The following is a 12,099-nucleotide window of genomic DNA, read 5'->3' as shown; positions in this document are numbered from 1 at the left end:
CCCAGTATTTGGAGTAATAAACCATAGAAAGTGACACCACAGAGCTTAATTATCACAGAACCCTAGAGAAAGTGACTGCCCAGATCAACAGGTTCTTTCCTCTGATAACCTTTTGTTCTTCTTGCCCCTGTAATTCAAGACTGCCATCTGCCAATGCTAAAATTCTCTACCCCTCTCTCTACTAGTCAACATGTATGCTCAATCTCCAAGTCTTCCATGTATCCTGGGGGTCTGGGTTTAAATCAATCAAACCAGTTTTCTTCAATTCACAAAATCCCTCAATACATAACCTACATAATCCAGCAAAACAATATCCACATCAGTAATGTCTAAATATGTGTATCTTTCTAGATTTTAAATTCATCCTCTCCCTATAAGAAAATAATTTCAACCCTATCCTTCTTACAATCCATATGCCTTTGCATGTTTGATCTCACACTATTTCCAAATTCCATCACTTCAAAGAAACCTGGATTTCCTCAGAGCAGGCTACTCTCCCTATCATAAGCTGGAATACACTCTCTCCAATACTCCTCTCTCCAATGCTATTTCCAAACCCTTCCTCTGCACCATTATCATTCAATCTCTCCTCTTTTGAGATTTATTCCAATCAATCATTCTAATCAATCTTTATCACTCCATCCAGATAGTTTTGGTGAAAATATACTCGATTCCCTTAAGGAATTTAGTACCCGATTTACAGTTTTTACAACCAGACCCTTCTTCCTCATTCTTGAAGATTCAAAATACATTCTAATTGTCCTCTCAATGACTCTGGTTCCCCAGATCAAACAGAACTCTCAGGTGACCTGATCTTCAACTATGTTATCTATAGGATTGCTCATGGATTTCACTGCCACCCCTATGATCTTGGGAGTATGAAATTCCTCTTTTTTGACACAATCTCCAAACCTTTCACCTGTTTCTATGTCTCACTTCTGCTCAATATTTTTGTCTTCATAATGGTCTCTAGCCCTCCCCTCTCACCCCAAACACATACAATCTGAATATAAGATTCTTGGAAACAGAAATTTTTGTTTTGTTTTGCCTTTGTGTACTCAGTGCTTAGGACAACACTTCGAAAATAACAGATACTTAATAAGTGCTTTTTGGATGGGATTATTCTTCCAGTCTCCATCACTGAAGCTGAGGCTTCACTTTCTTTTCTTCAAAGACTTAATTAGTCCCTCCTCCCACCTTCCCATCCCCCATCACTTCTCTGCTCTAGTTCCTATGTTGCTAGAGGAAGTCACAGAATTTATCAAATAGGTCTACTACAAATTCAAAAATTTTCAAGTAATTTCGATCAATTTGTTCTTCCCATTAACCCCTCCCCCTCAAATGAGCAAATTATTTAAAAATCTGCAGTGCAGGACAGTTTGGATGAAGAACAACAGAGCCAGACAGCAGTTAACAAAACTTTATACTCAAAAAGAGCAGGAGGAAAACAGATGCAACTGTCTCAGTGTTCCGAGTCCTTTGCCTAAAATCCAAAGGCATCACAGGGGAGTGGGGATGGAGGTAAGGGGGGGAGGGGTTGAGACATGCACCTGGCAATGCAAAGGTATCTACACTCTGGTAGAAGGCCCAGAGACCCTTAGGACTCAAACTTTAATAGACTCTTAGACAAAGAAACAATATAGCATTAACTAGAGATTGCCCTACCATCAATAGGGGAAGATATTAGTATAAACAAGACCAATGAAATGAGTACTTTCCAAACTGCCCAATAAAGAGGGAGGAATGAGTAATAGGGATGAAAGCAACTTAACTTTTAACTGTGCCATCCAGCAAGAGGCTGGAGGAATGGGCAATGCCAATCTCCAAGTCTTCCATGCACCCTGGGGGTCTGAAGATATACCAGTCAAACCAGTTTTCTTCAATTCACAAAATCCCTCAATACATACCTACATAATCCAGCAAAACAAATATCCACATTAGCCATGTCTACATATGTGTATCTCTTTCTGGATTTTAAGTTCATCATCCCTCTATAAGAAAGTAAGTTGCATGTTTTATCCTTGTGCTTTTAGTCTCACGGTTTATAATTGCATTGGTCAAGGTTCTAAAGTCTTGTAAAGTTGTTTTTCTCTATAATGCTGTTATCACAGAGTAAATTGTTCTTAGTTCTGCTCGGTGTGCTCTGTTCAGAGGTCTTCCCAGTTTCTTCTGAAACTGTCCATTTCATCACTTCTTATGGTATAATCATATTCCATTACATATCACAATTTGATTAGTCATTCCCCAATAGGACAGCCTCTTAGTTTCCAATTTTTGGCTACCACAAAAAGAGCTATAAATTTTTTTGTACTTGTTCTCTGATTTCTTTTGGGTTTAGATCTAGTAATGGTAATGCTGCAGGGTCAAAGGGTATGTTCAGTCTGGTAACCTTCTGAGCATATTGTCAAACTGCTTTCCAGAATACAGGGACCAATTTGGAGCTTCAAATGAGTGCATTTGTCTACCTGTTTTCCCCACAGCTCCTCCAACAATTGTCAATTTTCTGATTTGTCATTTCTGCCAGTCTGCTAGGAATGAATAAGAACTTTAAAGTTCCTTTGTCTTTTTCTATTAGTGATTTGGGTATTTTTTTTTTCTTATAACTGTTGATAGCTTGGATTTCTTCCTTAAAAAACCGCCTATTCACATCCTTTGACCATTAATCTATTGGACAATGGCTCTTTGTCTCATAACTTTGAATCAGTCCCTTATTTATCTTGGATATGAGACCTCCCCCCCCCATTACCTGTTTCCTTCTAATTTTTACATAAGATTTGTGAAAAAAAATTTTTAGATAATCAAAATTGTTCATTTTATCTCGTGTGATCTTATTACTTGTTTAATCATGAACTCTTCCCCAATCCACAGATCTGAAAGGCAATTTCTTCCTTGCTCCTCTAATCTATTTATGATGTGACTTTTTATATCTAAACCACATATCCATTTGGAGCTTGTCTTAGTACATGGTAAGCTATGGTTCTAAACCTAATTTCTACCAGACTGCTGTCTAATTTTCCCCATCAGTTCCTGTTAAATGGTGAGTCCTTACCCTGCATCAGAGGCCTAACACTTAATAATCATGTAAACCTCTACAACCTCTCAGATTTAGCCACCTAAGACTTATTTATCTAAGCCATCTACATAGATGGAGGGATTTGCATACTAAGGAAATCACAGATTCTTGAAACATTTGACTATACGGATAATCTTTTTTTGATGCCTTATGCAAAAAAGCCAGCAACCTCTTTAATACCACTCTGTATAAACTGGATAAGACTTGCCTACCACTAACAGGCCCAAGATAAGAGAGTCCAGGGGGAAGGGAAACAGGTACATAAGGAGGGAGGGGTAGAATGCTTTTAATTGTATCAGATTCCGGGAAGCTGCCTAACTGAGATTTAAAGTATTATTTTGTCTAAAAGTTTTAGTTAAAGGCAGAAAGCTAGACTGGCTGATCTCTGGAAAACACTTCCTGTTCTATAGTTTTAAAACTATATCATGTTTAGCCTATATCAGATTGTGCACCATCTTAGGGAGGGGGAGAAAAATTTAAAAGTCAAAAGCTTATGGAAATGATTGTTGATAAATCAAAATAAAATTTAAAAAAGAGAACATGAAACTACAAAATAAAATAAGTGGGGGAAAAAACTATACCTACCCACAGTTTTAATTTAAAAGGAATAACAAAGGCAGAATAGAGGACTTGGGAGGAAAAGAACCCTGTATTTTAAAATATATGGTTCATAATTACAAATTTAACATCTAAGAATTTGAAGGAATTTCACTTAGAACCATTTGTGACAAGCCATCAGTACACCTCAGTTGAAGTATAGCACTCATGAAGCCAAAGTTGAAGGCTTGGTGTCTATAGAGTAGCTTCAAAATGGGAAAAATTTTCTACTATACTAGCACTTCGTCTACTCTATACTCAGGTTGATGCTTTAACACAGAGGAAAAAAAACCCTACAGATTTGGAATCTGAGGACCAGTGGGTAAATAGGTTCTCCATTACCCATGTGATCTTCACAATCTCACTGGTATCAGCACACTACTCTATAAAATGAGGACTCTTGATCTCTAAGGTATCTTCTAGTTTTAGAGTCTATAATCTCATAATCCTATGAATCAATTACTATTTTTAAGGAAAAAAAAACTTCAAGCACATATTCTTCATGCAAACTGCTCCAAATGCTGCTAGAGATTCAAAGATTAATTTAGAATGCTTACTATCCCTACACAAAGAAACTTTTAAGATATCCTGGAAAGATTCTCTTATTCACTTAAGAATATTCAAATAGCTACCTAAGTAAAGGTAAAACAAGGAAACTTTTGCCTTGCTCTTCTCCCAGTTCTTCCAACAAGGATAAGCTTTCCCGGCTATTACCTAAAATCACTGATCCTGTTCCAGAAACAAGCTGTTGCTGGTGATGAAACCACAGGATTATAGAGTTCGGAGGGATGGAATTTTGGAGATAATCTAGTCCAAGTTCCTCATTACAAAGGAGGAAATGAGGACTAGGGAAGGAAAGTGACTTTCCCAAAGTTACTCCAATGGTAATAAGAAAGCAAAGATTCAAATCTTTTGTCCTCTCAACTTTAAATCTTTTCCCTATACCACATTGCTTTTCCATCACACACACATCAAACATATCTGGTATTCTCATTTAGTACTCTAATTCACAGGCACTTCCTGGGAAGATATGTTTGGAAAGAGGTATGACTGAGGGGAAAGAAGGGTTTCACATTTTGGTGTTATGAAATCCTTCCTTATCTTACGGTTTAGAACCTCAAAATCTGGTTTATTGTCAGGTTTTGCCAGAAGGTATGAAGTAAATGAAGTTTTAAGCATGCTCACTATGGAAACTTATTCTTACAAGGTGCTGGTAGAGAAATTAGGATTTCCCAAGTAACCTAGTTTAAGATCACTGTTTTAAACATGATAACATTTTAAAAAGAGTATAGTTTTCCATGAAAGTATGGAGTGCCAAAACTGTGGTAAGTCATGATTAAAATTGGTATTAGTTAATATTTAAGCTTTTCATAACGTAGCCTCCTCCATACCTTTCTAGTGTTCTACCTTACACTCTCCACATAATCTTCAACCCAGTGATACTGGCCTCCTTGGATACCTCACATAAGACAATCTATTTTGTGACTTGGTATGTTCACTGGCTCACCTTCATGCTCTTCCTACAGCATAGGGAATGCTCTACCTTTTGGCTTCCTTCAAGTCTCAGCTAAAACCCCACACAAAGCCTTTCCCAATCTCTCTTAGTTCTAGACCCTTTCCTCTGTTGGTTATTTCCTATTTTCCCTGTATGTAGCTTGTTTGTACATAGTTGCTTATATACTATCTCTCCCATTATATTGTGAGTTCTTTGAGAGTATTTGCCTTTCTCCCTGTATACCCATTGTTTAAGCACAGTGCCTGGCACATGGTAGGGGCTCAATAAATGTTTACTAACCAAGTACTTATTGAATATTTACTATTCCTAGTAATCTGCATTCAGAATACTCCTAATGAATAAGCATACTACTTACCTTCTGAATGAGAAATGATGGATGCAGAATGAGAAATATTATTTTTTGGACATGGCCAATGTGGGAATCTGATTTTGCTTCATTCTGAATATTTGCTATAAGAGTTTTGCCCTTTTTTTCCTCCAATAAGAGAGAAAATGTTTTATTACAAAAATTAAATTAAAAAATTTTAAAACCCACAAACAGTAGTCCCATGAAATTATTTGCTATACTGACTCTATCTAGCCATCAAATTCATTTTTATAATCCTTTAAGGTATTTTGATTTTAAGTATTATTTTACCCATTTTACAGACAGAAGAAATTGATGACTTCTGGTGCTAAAATACATTATCTACAGGAACTCCTATTTTCCCCCCATATCCATCAGGATTACATCTTTTGTAAGAAGCTTATTCTCTGTCACTTTTACAAATAATAGATCTGTGTAGTAATCTTTGGGTTGATTTTTTTAAAAATGTGTCTAAGTTTTCCAGGGTCTCAAAAACAAGTCAGTAACAAAGCACAGTCTAAAATTCAAAACTCGAATTTTGAATTTGATCTAGTACTGAAATCCATTCCCCTACAGCCTTTAAATAATATCTGCTTTTAAAAACTATGTTTTATATCTGATTTTATTAATGTAAATGAGCCTTCCTATGTTAATTAATAAATCATTTGTAAAGCAAGCTAGGGTAGTGGAAAAAGCCCTTAAAGACTTAGGTATGTATGAGTTTGAACAATCACTGATTTGGCATATGACCCTTAGGCAAGTGCCTAGAACTCGGTTTGTTAAATGAAGAGGTTGGACTAAATGATGTCTTCGGTTGAGTCTAAAATTCTAAATCTTTTGTAATTTTACACACCCATCAGTTTAGTATTGGAGATTCAAATTACAACAGGGGGCCAAAAAGGAGGTCATAATGAAATACTAAAGTGCTGCATTTTCAGTTTATGATAGGAGACCTGGGTTCAAATCCCACTTCTGATGCTGCCCAGACGTGTGACCTTGGGTAAATCACTTACACAACTGACGCCTCAGTTTCCTCAACTGTAAAATAGGGATAACAATACCTGTAGTACCCACCTCATTTGAGTTGTGAGGTTCAAGTAAGAATGAATGTAAGAATTTTAGAATCAGTTATTTTGTAACAGCTCTCGAATTTTAGTAAACAAATATGAGTTGTAGCTTTGAGACACATACTTCAAGGAGTTTTTTTTTCTTGAACAAGCCAAGACAAGGGTTACTATGAACAAGTTTAGGTGAACAATGCTGAAACATATAGCAATTCTCACTTAGTGGGTTAAGAAATATAATTAATATACTATATAAAGAATTTACGCAATACATGCTCTAGGCTAAAAATATGTAATTCAAAATCAAAGAAATGGATGCTTTTAAAAACTAAAGAATTTACCAATTTCTTATATTACTAACTCTCTCAAAATTACAACCTGATAAATCAAAATTCAAAGGCCCAAATTCAGCATGTCCAAAACTGAAAGTCACTTTTCTACTCCTACAACTTGTTCTCCTTTTTCTTGTTAATGGCAACCATCACCTTCTTTAGTATTACCCAAGCTAAAAACCTCAGTCACCTCTGACTCTTCAGTCAACATCTAATTAGCTGCCAACTCTAAAACCTCTCTTGTATCTGTCCCTCCTTTCCACTTCTAGTGCAACCAACCTCGATTCAGGAATCAAGGGACCTAGATTTGAAACCTAGCTCTACTACTTATGTACCTGAATGGCCCTGAAGGCATTTAACCTTTCTAAATCTCAGTTTTCTTAAATAAGGGCACTGGACTACAGCATCAGTTCTCAAACTGTGATTCCAAACCCCCCAATTCCAACCCCATGCCTCTCCCACTCCCCCCCACCATCCCTGAGACCCTTTCAAGGGATTCTTGAGGTCAAAACTATTTTCACACTAGTACTAAGACATTTTAATGTCTAATATGGTAATTATCAACAAACATAAACAAAAGCTCTTTGAGGTCCATAACAAGTTTTAATAATGTAGAGGGGTCCTAAGGCCAAAAAGTCCGAGAATCACTGGCCTAAGTGAGATGTATGGCCCAGCCTCACCCCTGTTTCTGTAAGGCCTGTGAGTTAAGAATGGTTTTTACATTTTTTAATAAAACTAAGTATATTTTATTTTAAAATAAAAACAGGCAGCAAGCCACCTTGGATGATAGTCTGCCAACCCCTGGCCTAGATGGTCACTTAAGTCTCCTCCAGCTCTAAATCCCATGACTGGTCCTCTCAACGGGTCTATTGAAACAGCCTTCTTACTGGCTTCTCCATTCTCTCACCCTGAATAAAAGCGCTCAGAGTAATCTTCCTATAATATGTCTTTCAAGTAATATTGGGGAGGGGATCGTCAGCGCACCTACTGCCAACAGAAAAATTTTAAATTTCGTGACCCACAAACCCGGCTCCCACTTTTACACTCTTACTGCATGCAATTCCCTGATTGTCTTCTGATCTCTCAGCTTTTTCATACATCTTTGAAATACTTTCTCCCTTCAAGATCCAACTCAAGTGCTAGCTATCTCTTCCTTGTAATCTTTCCTGATCTTTCCAGTTACAAGTTTTCACCTTCCTAGAATTTACCATACTACTCTGGGCCTTTCCTATGCACATAACATAATTTAACTTGTTATTTATAGTTATCTGGGTTCTTAGCCTATGAAAGCTCCTTGAGAGCAGGGACAGTTTTGTTTCACCTGAGGATACACTACAATATACATGGCAGCACCTAATAAAAGTAAAGGGAGCAAAAAGTTAAACCTAGAAACTACTTGTTGTAGCCTAAATCACTTGTTCTTAACTTTAAAAATACACAGTTTTTTTCCCTCATCCAGATTTACAAACTGAACTATAGGTCTGAGTAGGAAACACCAGGTATGAGCTTTTGGTTTTTTTTTGCCTTAGACTACAATAGGGATCTGCTACATTACTGTTTTTAGCTTCAATTTAAGAAGTGTGGAATTGTGTTTGTGACCCTACTCCAAACAAATAGTCAAATCTGACTAACCTTTTGTTTGCTCCATACCACTGAGCATTCCAAGAAAAAAATTCAGTCAGAAATCAATGACAAGCTCTTCAAAGGAAAAATATTTAATCCATTAAATATTTAAGATTTTTCTATTCAGTAGTTTTTAATGCATTTCTATTCTAGTTCATTTCTATTCAGCATTTAATTCATTTCTATTCAATGCATATTCTATTCTATTTAATGCATATTCTATTCTATTTTAAAACATATACCGTTTATAATTATTGTACCAACTTCAACCTATTGTTACTAACCAAGTACTCAACATTATTATAGATAGATATAGCTAGAGATACTCTGTCCCAAATTTTACCAGAGATTAAATCACCAGATGGCTAACCAACAAATAGTAGTGTGAGGATTCAACTCAGACATTTGATACCTTGTGGTAGATAAGTGTGAAGAACACTTAGAGGAAGGAAACTTTTCCTAAGGAAGTCTAAAATCAGTCACCTTCCCTCATCACTGGTTTCATTCTAAGTATAGGCCTTCATCTACTTTTTCATCCGGATTACAACAATCTTCTTCATTGATCTCCCTGCCTCAAGTCACTTCCCCCACTCTAATATACCCTTTACACAGGTGCCCAAGTAATACTAACTAAAACACTGGTCTGACCAGGTCACTACCCTGTTCAAAAACTCCCAATGGCTCCTTATTACCCCAAGATTAAAATATAAACTCTTCTGTTTGGCTGTTAAAGTCCTTCATGGTCTGGCACTAACATGTTTTAAGATTTATTACATCTTCGCTAACTCTATTATACAATCCAACCGTCCTACTACTCCTCTGACATTTCCCGCCTTTGTAGCTTGGCAGACAGTTCCCCATGCCTGGAAGGCACTCCCTCCTCATCACTACGTTTTAGAATTCCTAGCTTCCTTCAAAGCTCCATTCGAGTACCATCTATCTATGGTACTTGAAGCCTTTCCTAATACCACTCATCAATTCATCAAATTAACCTTCTATTTACTTTGTATACATTATGTATTTATTTGCCTGTGTACAAAGTTCCCCCAATAGAGTGTATATTCTCTGAGGGCAAGGCCTTTTTCATTTGTCTTTGTAGCCCAAGAATCTGGCATAGTGTCTGTCATACAGCAGGCATGTAATAAATGCTTTTAAATCTAGCTGTTAATGAATCTTTTAAGTACAGCATTTAGTTTCCAGCAGAGAATCTTAGCTGGCAATTCAATCAGTTCTTCCCCCAAAATTGGACGAGTTCAGACAATTCATTTGGATGTGATTTACCCCAATGTTTGGGGGGGGGGAGAAGGAGGGCTGTCACTTTAAAACAACGATTCTTAACTTTTTCTTTTAATCTCACAGATCCCTATGGCAGCCTGATGAAACTTACAGACCTTCTATAAATACTTTTTATATGAATAAAATAAAATACAAAGGATTACCAAGGAAACCAACTATATTTAAATACAGTTATCAAAATACTTTTTAAAAAGTTCCTAAGATACCAGGTTAAGGAAATCTGCTTTAAAAGGATTATAAAGAACAGTAACTGATTTAACAAAAAGAAAAAAAACAAATTTGTTTCTCCTCCCCTCCTCAAAACAGATGTTACAAAAACTATTCCTTATGAAGTGTGTGTATTTTTTGTAATTAGGGTCTTCTAACCCAGGGATTTTTTACTACCACCCAAAGAGATCTTAAGGATTTCTTAAAGGCAGCATTTTTTAAGAGACTGTGATTATTGCCAGTTCAAATTTTTTTGAAAAGAATGAGCCATAAAGGGTAGCTCATTTTGTCCAATTTATTATTTTATTAGATACTAAAAAACACAATCTCTAACTGACAGTCTCATTAGATATGCATGACCAAAACCAGAAAATCTAGAGAAACCAATACTGCAATGTCTTAAAACACCCTAATGGAACAGTAGAAGGCAACCCAAGCAAGTTATACTGACTAGTCTAACAGAAACTTTTAGACTTTATTAGCCAATTACACACCCACCAAAGCAAAACAAAATATATTCTCCCTGCCCAAACATCAGTAGGTATTACTTAACTATCCCGAGTCAGTTTGAAAATAAACATTTTTAAGAAAACACACCAACAGCTCTTTGATCAAATAGGGCTTTTACAACTGCCCATTGTGTGCATTTTCAAAGTTTGGATAGGATACGGTAGCTCTTACCTCCCCATAAGCTCCGAAAGAACGCGGACTACAGCACAATTTAGGATCTGCCCCACCAAGCAAAATCCTGATAGTTCATTTATATAGTATATGGCCTTTTATGGTTTACACAGAGATTTTCTCCTAACAACCCTGTGTGGGAGCTACGGCCAGTACTACACCCAATTTACCAAAAAGGAAACTGAGTCTCTTGGAGGTTAAGAGACAAGGTCACAAAGGTTACAAGTAGGGATTTCGCCCAGGTCCTCTCCAATCTAGTGCTCTTTCAAGTAGACTGGCCATGGTCTCTCAGCTAGCGAGTTAAGAGCGCTGCTGCACATAACAGGCGCCTAGTGTTTGTTGAATGTTGTGTGAATACTAAAAGACTGGCTATTTTCAGATTTGGGGTCAAAATTTACCCGGCTGTTTTTTAGCTTCTGGAAAGAAGCTTGCTCAAGCAATGACACTGTTTGAAACATCTCCCAGAATAAAATAAATGCTACCAACGAACTGCTGCATAGGAGAATCCGTACCGTGGCTACTTACGTTTTCAGCGTCTCGCTCAATGACCGTTGGCAAAGGGGTCCTAGTGGACATTTTAATTCACTTTTAATTTTTTTCCCCACAATGGAGAGGAAAAACAAAAGAAAAAAAACAAAAGAAACAAACAGGACGCCCGGAAAACAAGGAACGACAACAAGAGGGAATCAAGGCAGGCCGGTCCGAGGCCACAGGACAGTCTCAGTAGTGGTTCAGAAGGGGCACCATGGGGGAGGGTGGCTTCCTTCTCCCTCCCCCCGCAGAGTGGTCTAGATCCCAGGCTTGGCCGAACGGTTCCCCGGGCAGGTTCCGGGTTTCATGCTGCTTTCGCTGCCCCACCCCCCAAGTCTGGGACCGGACACCGACCTCCCCCCTCCCCCTCCCCGCCCCGGTGCAGCTGGAGGGGCGGGGAGGCTTCAGGCGTGGGAAAGTCCCGGGAGGAGAGCGGTGCCCAGGGCAGGGCAGCGGAGGGCGCGGCGGGGCTGGGCTGGGGGGTCTCTAAGGTCCGTCCCGGCTCCCGGGCTGGGCAGTCAGGGAGGAGCAGCACGAGCAGAGGCGGCGGCGGACAGGACAAGGCAGGGCCAGGCCGGCCAGGGCAGAGGAGGCTGCGGGGACCGCCCGCCGGGCTCTCCCGGGCCCCCGCGAGCCCCGCACTCCTCCGGCCGCTGCTGCTCCTCTTCCTCCCCTGAGGTTTCAGCGCCGGGGCCTCCACACCCCGGCACCAGCCGCCCTGGAAGAGGAATGGAGGGTAGGCTGCGGAGGGTCACAGGTGCCGACCATGGAAGGGGCCTCGGGCGGGGAACTGCGGTCTCCCTTTACCGTCTCTTGCCGCCCCAGCCCCGCCC

The 12,099-nt window shown here is 38.8% G+C and overlaps 1 protein-coding gene across 5 annotated transcripts in view; it reads right to left on the bottom strand.

The window, feature by feature from the left end:
- The window catches only part of MARK3 (microtubule affinity regulating kinase 3), a 124,607-nt gene extending 113,024 nt beyond the window's left edge, over positions 1 to 11,583 (bottom strand). For 3 of the 5 annotated variants that reach the window (XM_027849021.1, XM_027849023.1, XM_027849022.1), the window contains exon 1: positions 11,261 to 11,581. In XM_027849021.1, the coding sequence (XP_027704822.1) occupies positions 11,261 to 11,311 (51 nt within the window). In that variant the 5' untranslated portion in view covers positions 11,312 to 11,581. Of the gene's footprint in view, positions 1 to 11,260 lie in introns of all 5 variants that reach the window. The other 2 variants (XM_027849025.1, XM_027849024.1) reach the window with 2 other exon arrangements.
- Between the last annotated feature and the right edge of the window lie 516 nt (positions 11,584 to 12,099).

Source organism: Vombatus ursinus, unplaced genomic scaffold, assembly GCF_900497805.2.
Source record: "Vombatus ursinus unplaced genomic scaffold, bare-nosed wombat genome assembly UNPS02007284.1, whole genome shotgun sequence".
NCBI classification, from domain to species: domain Eukaryota; kingdom Metazoa; phylum Chordata; class Mammalia; order Diprotodontia; family Vombatidae; genus Vombatus; species Vombatus ursinus.
This window is presented reverse-complemented; position numbering and strand designations above follow the sequence as displayed.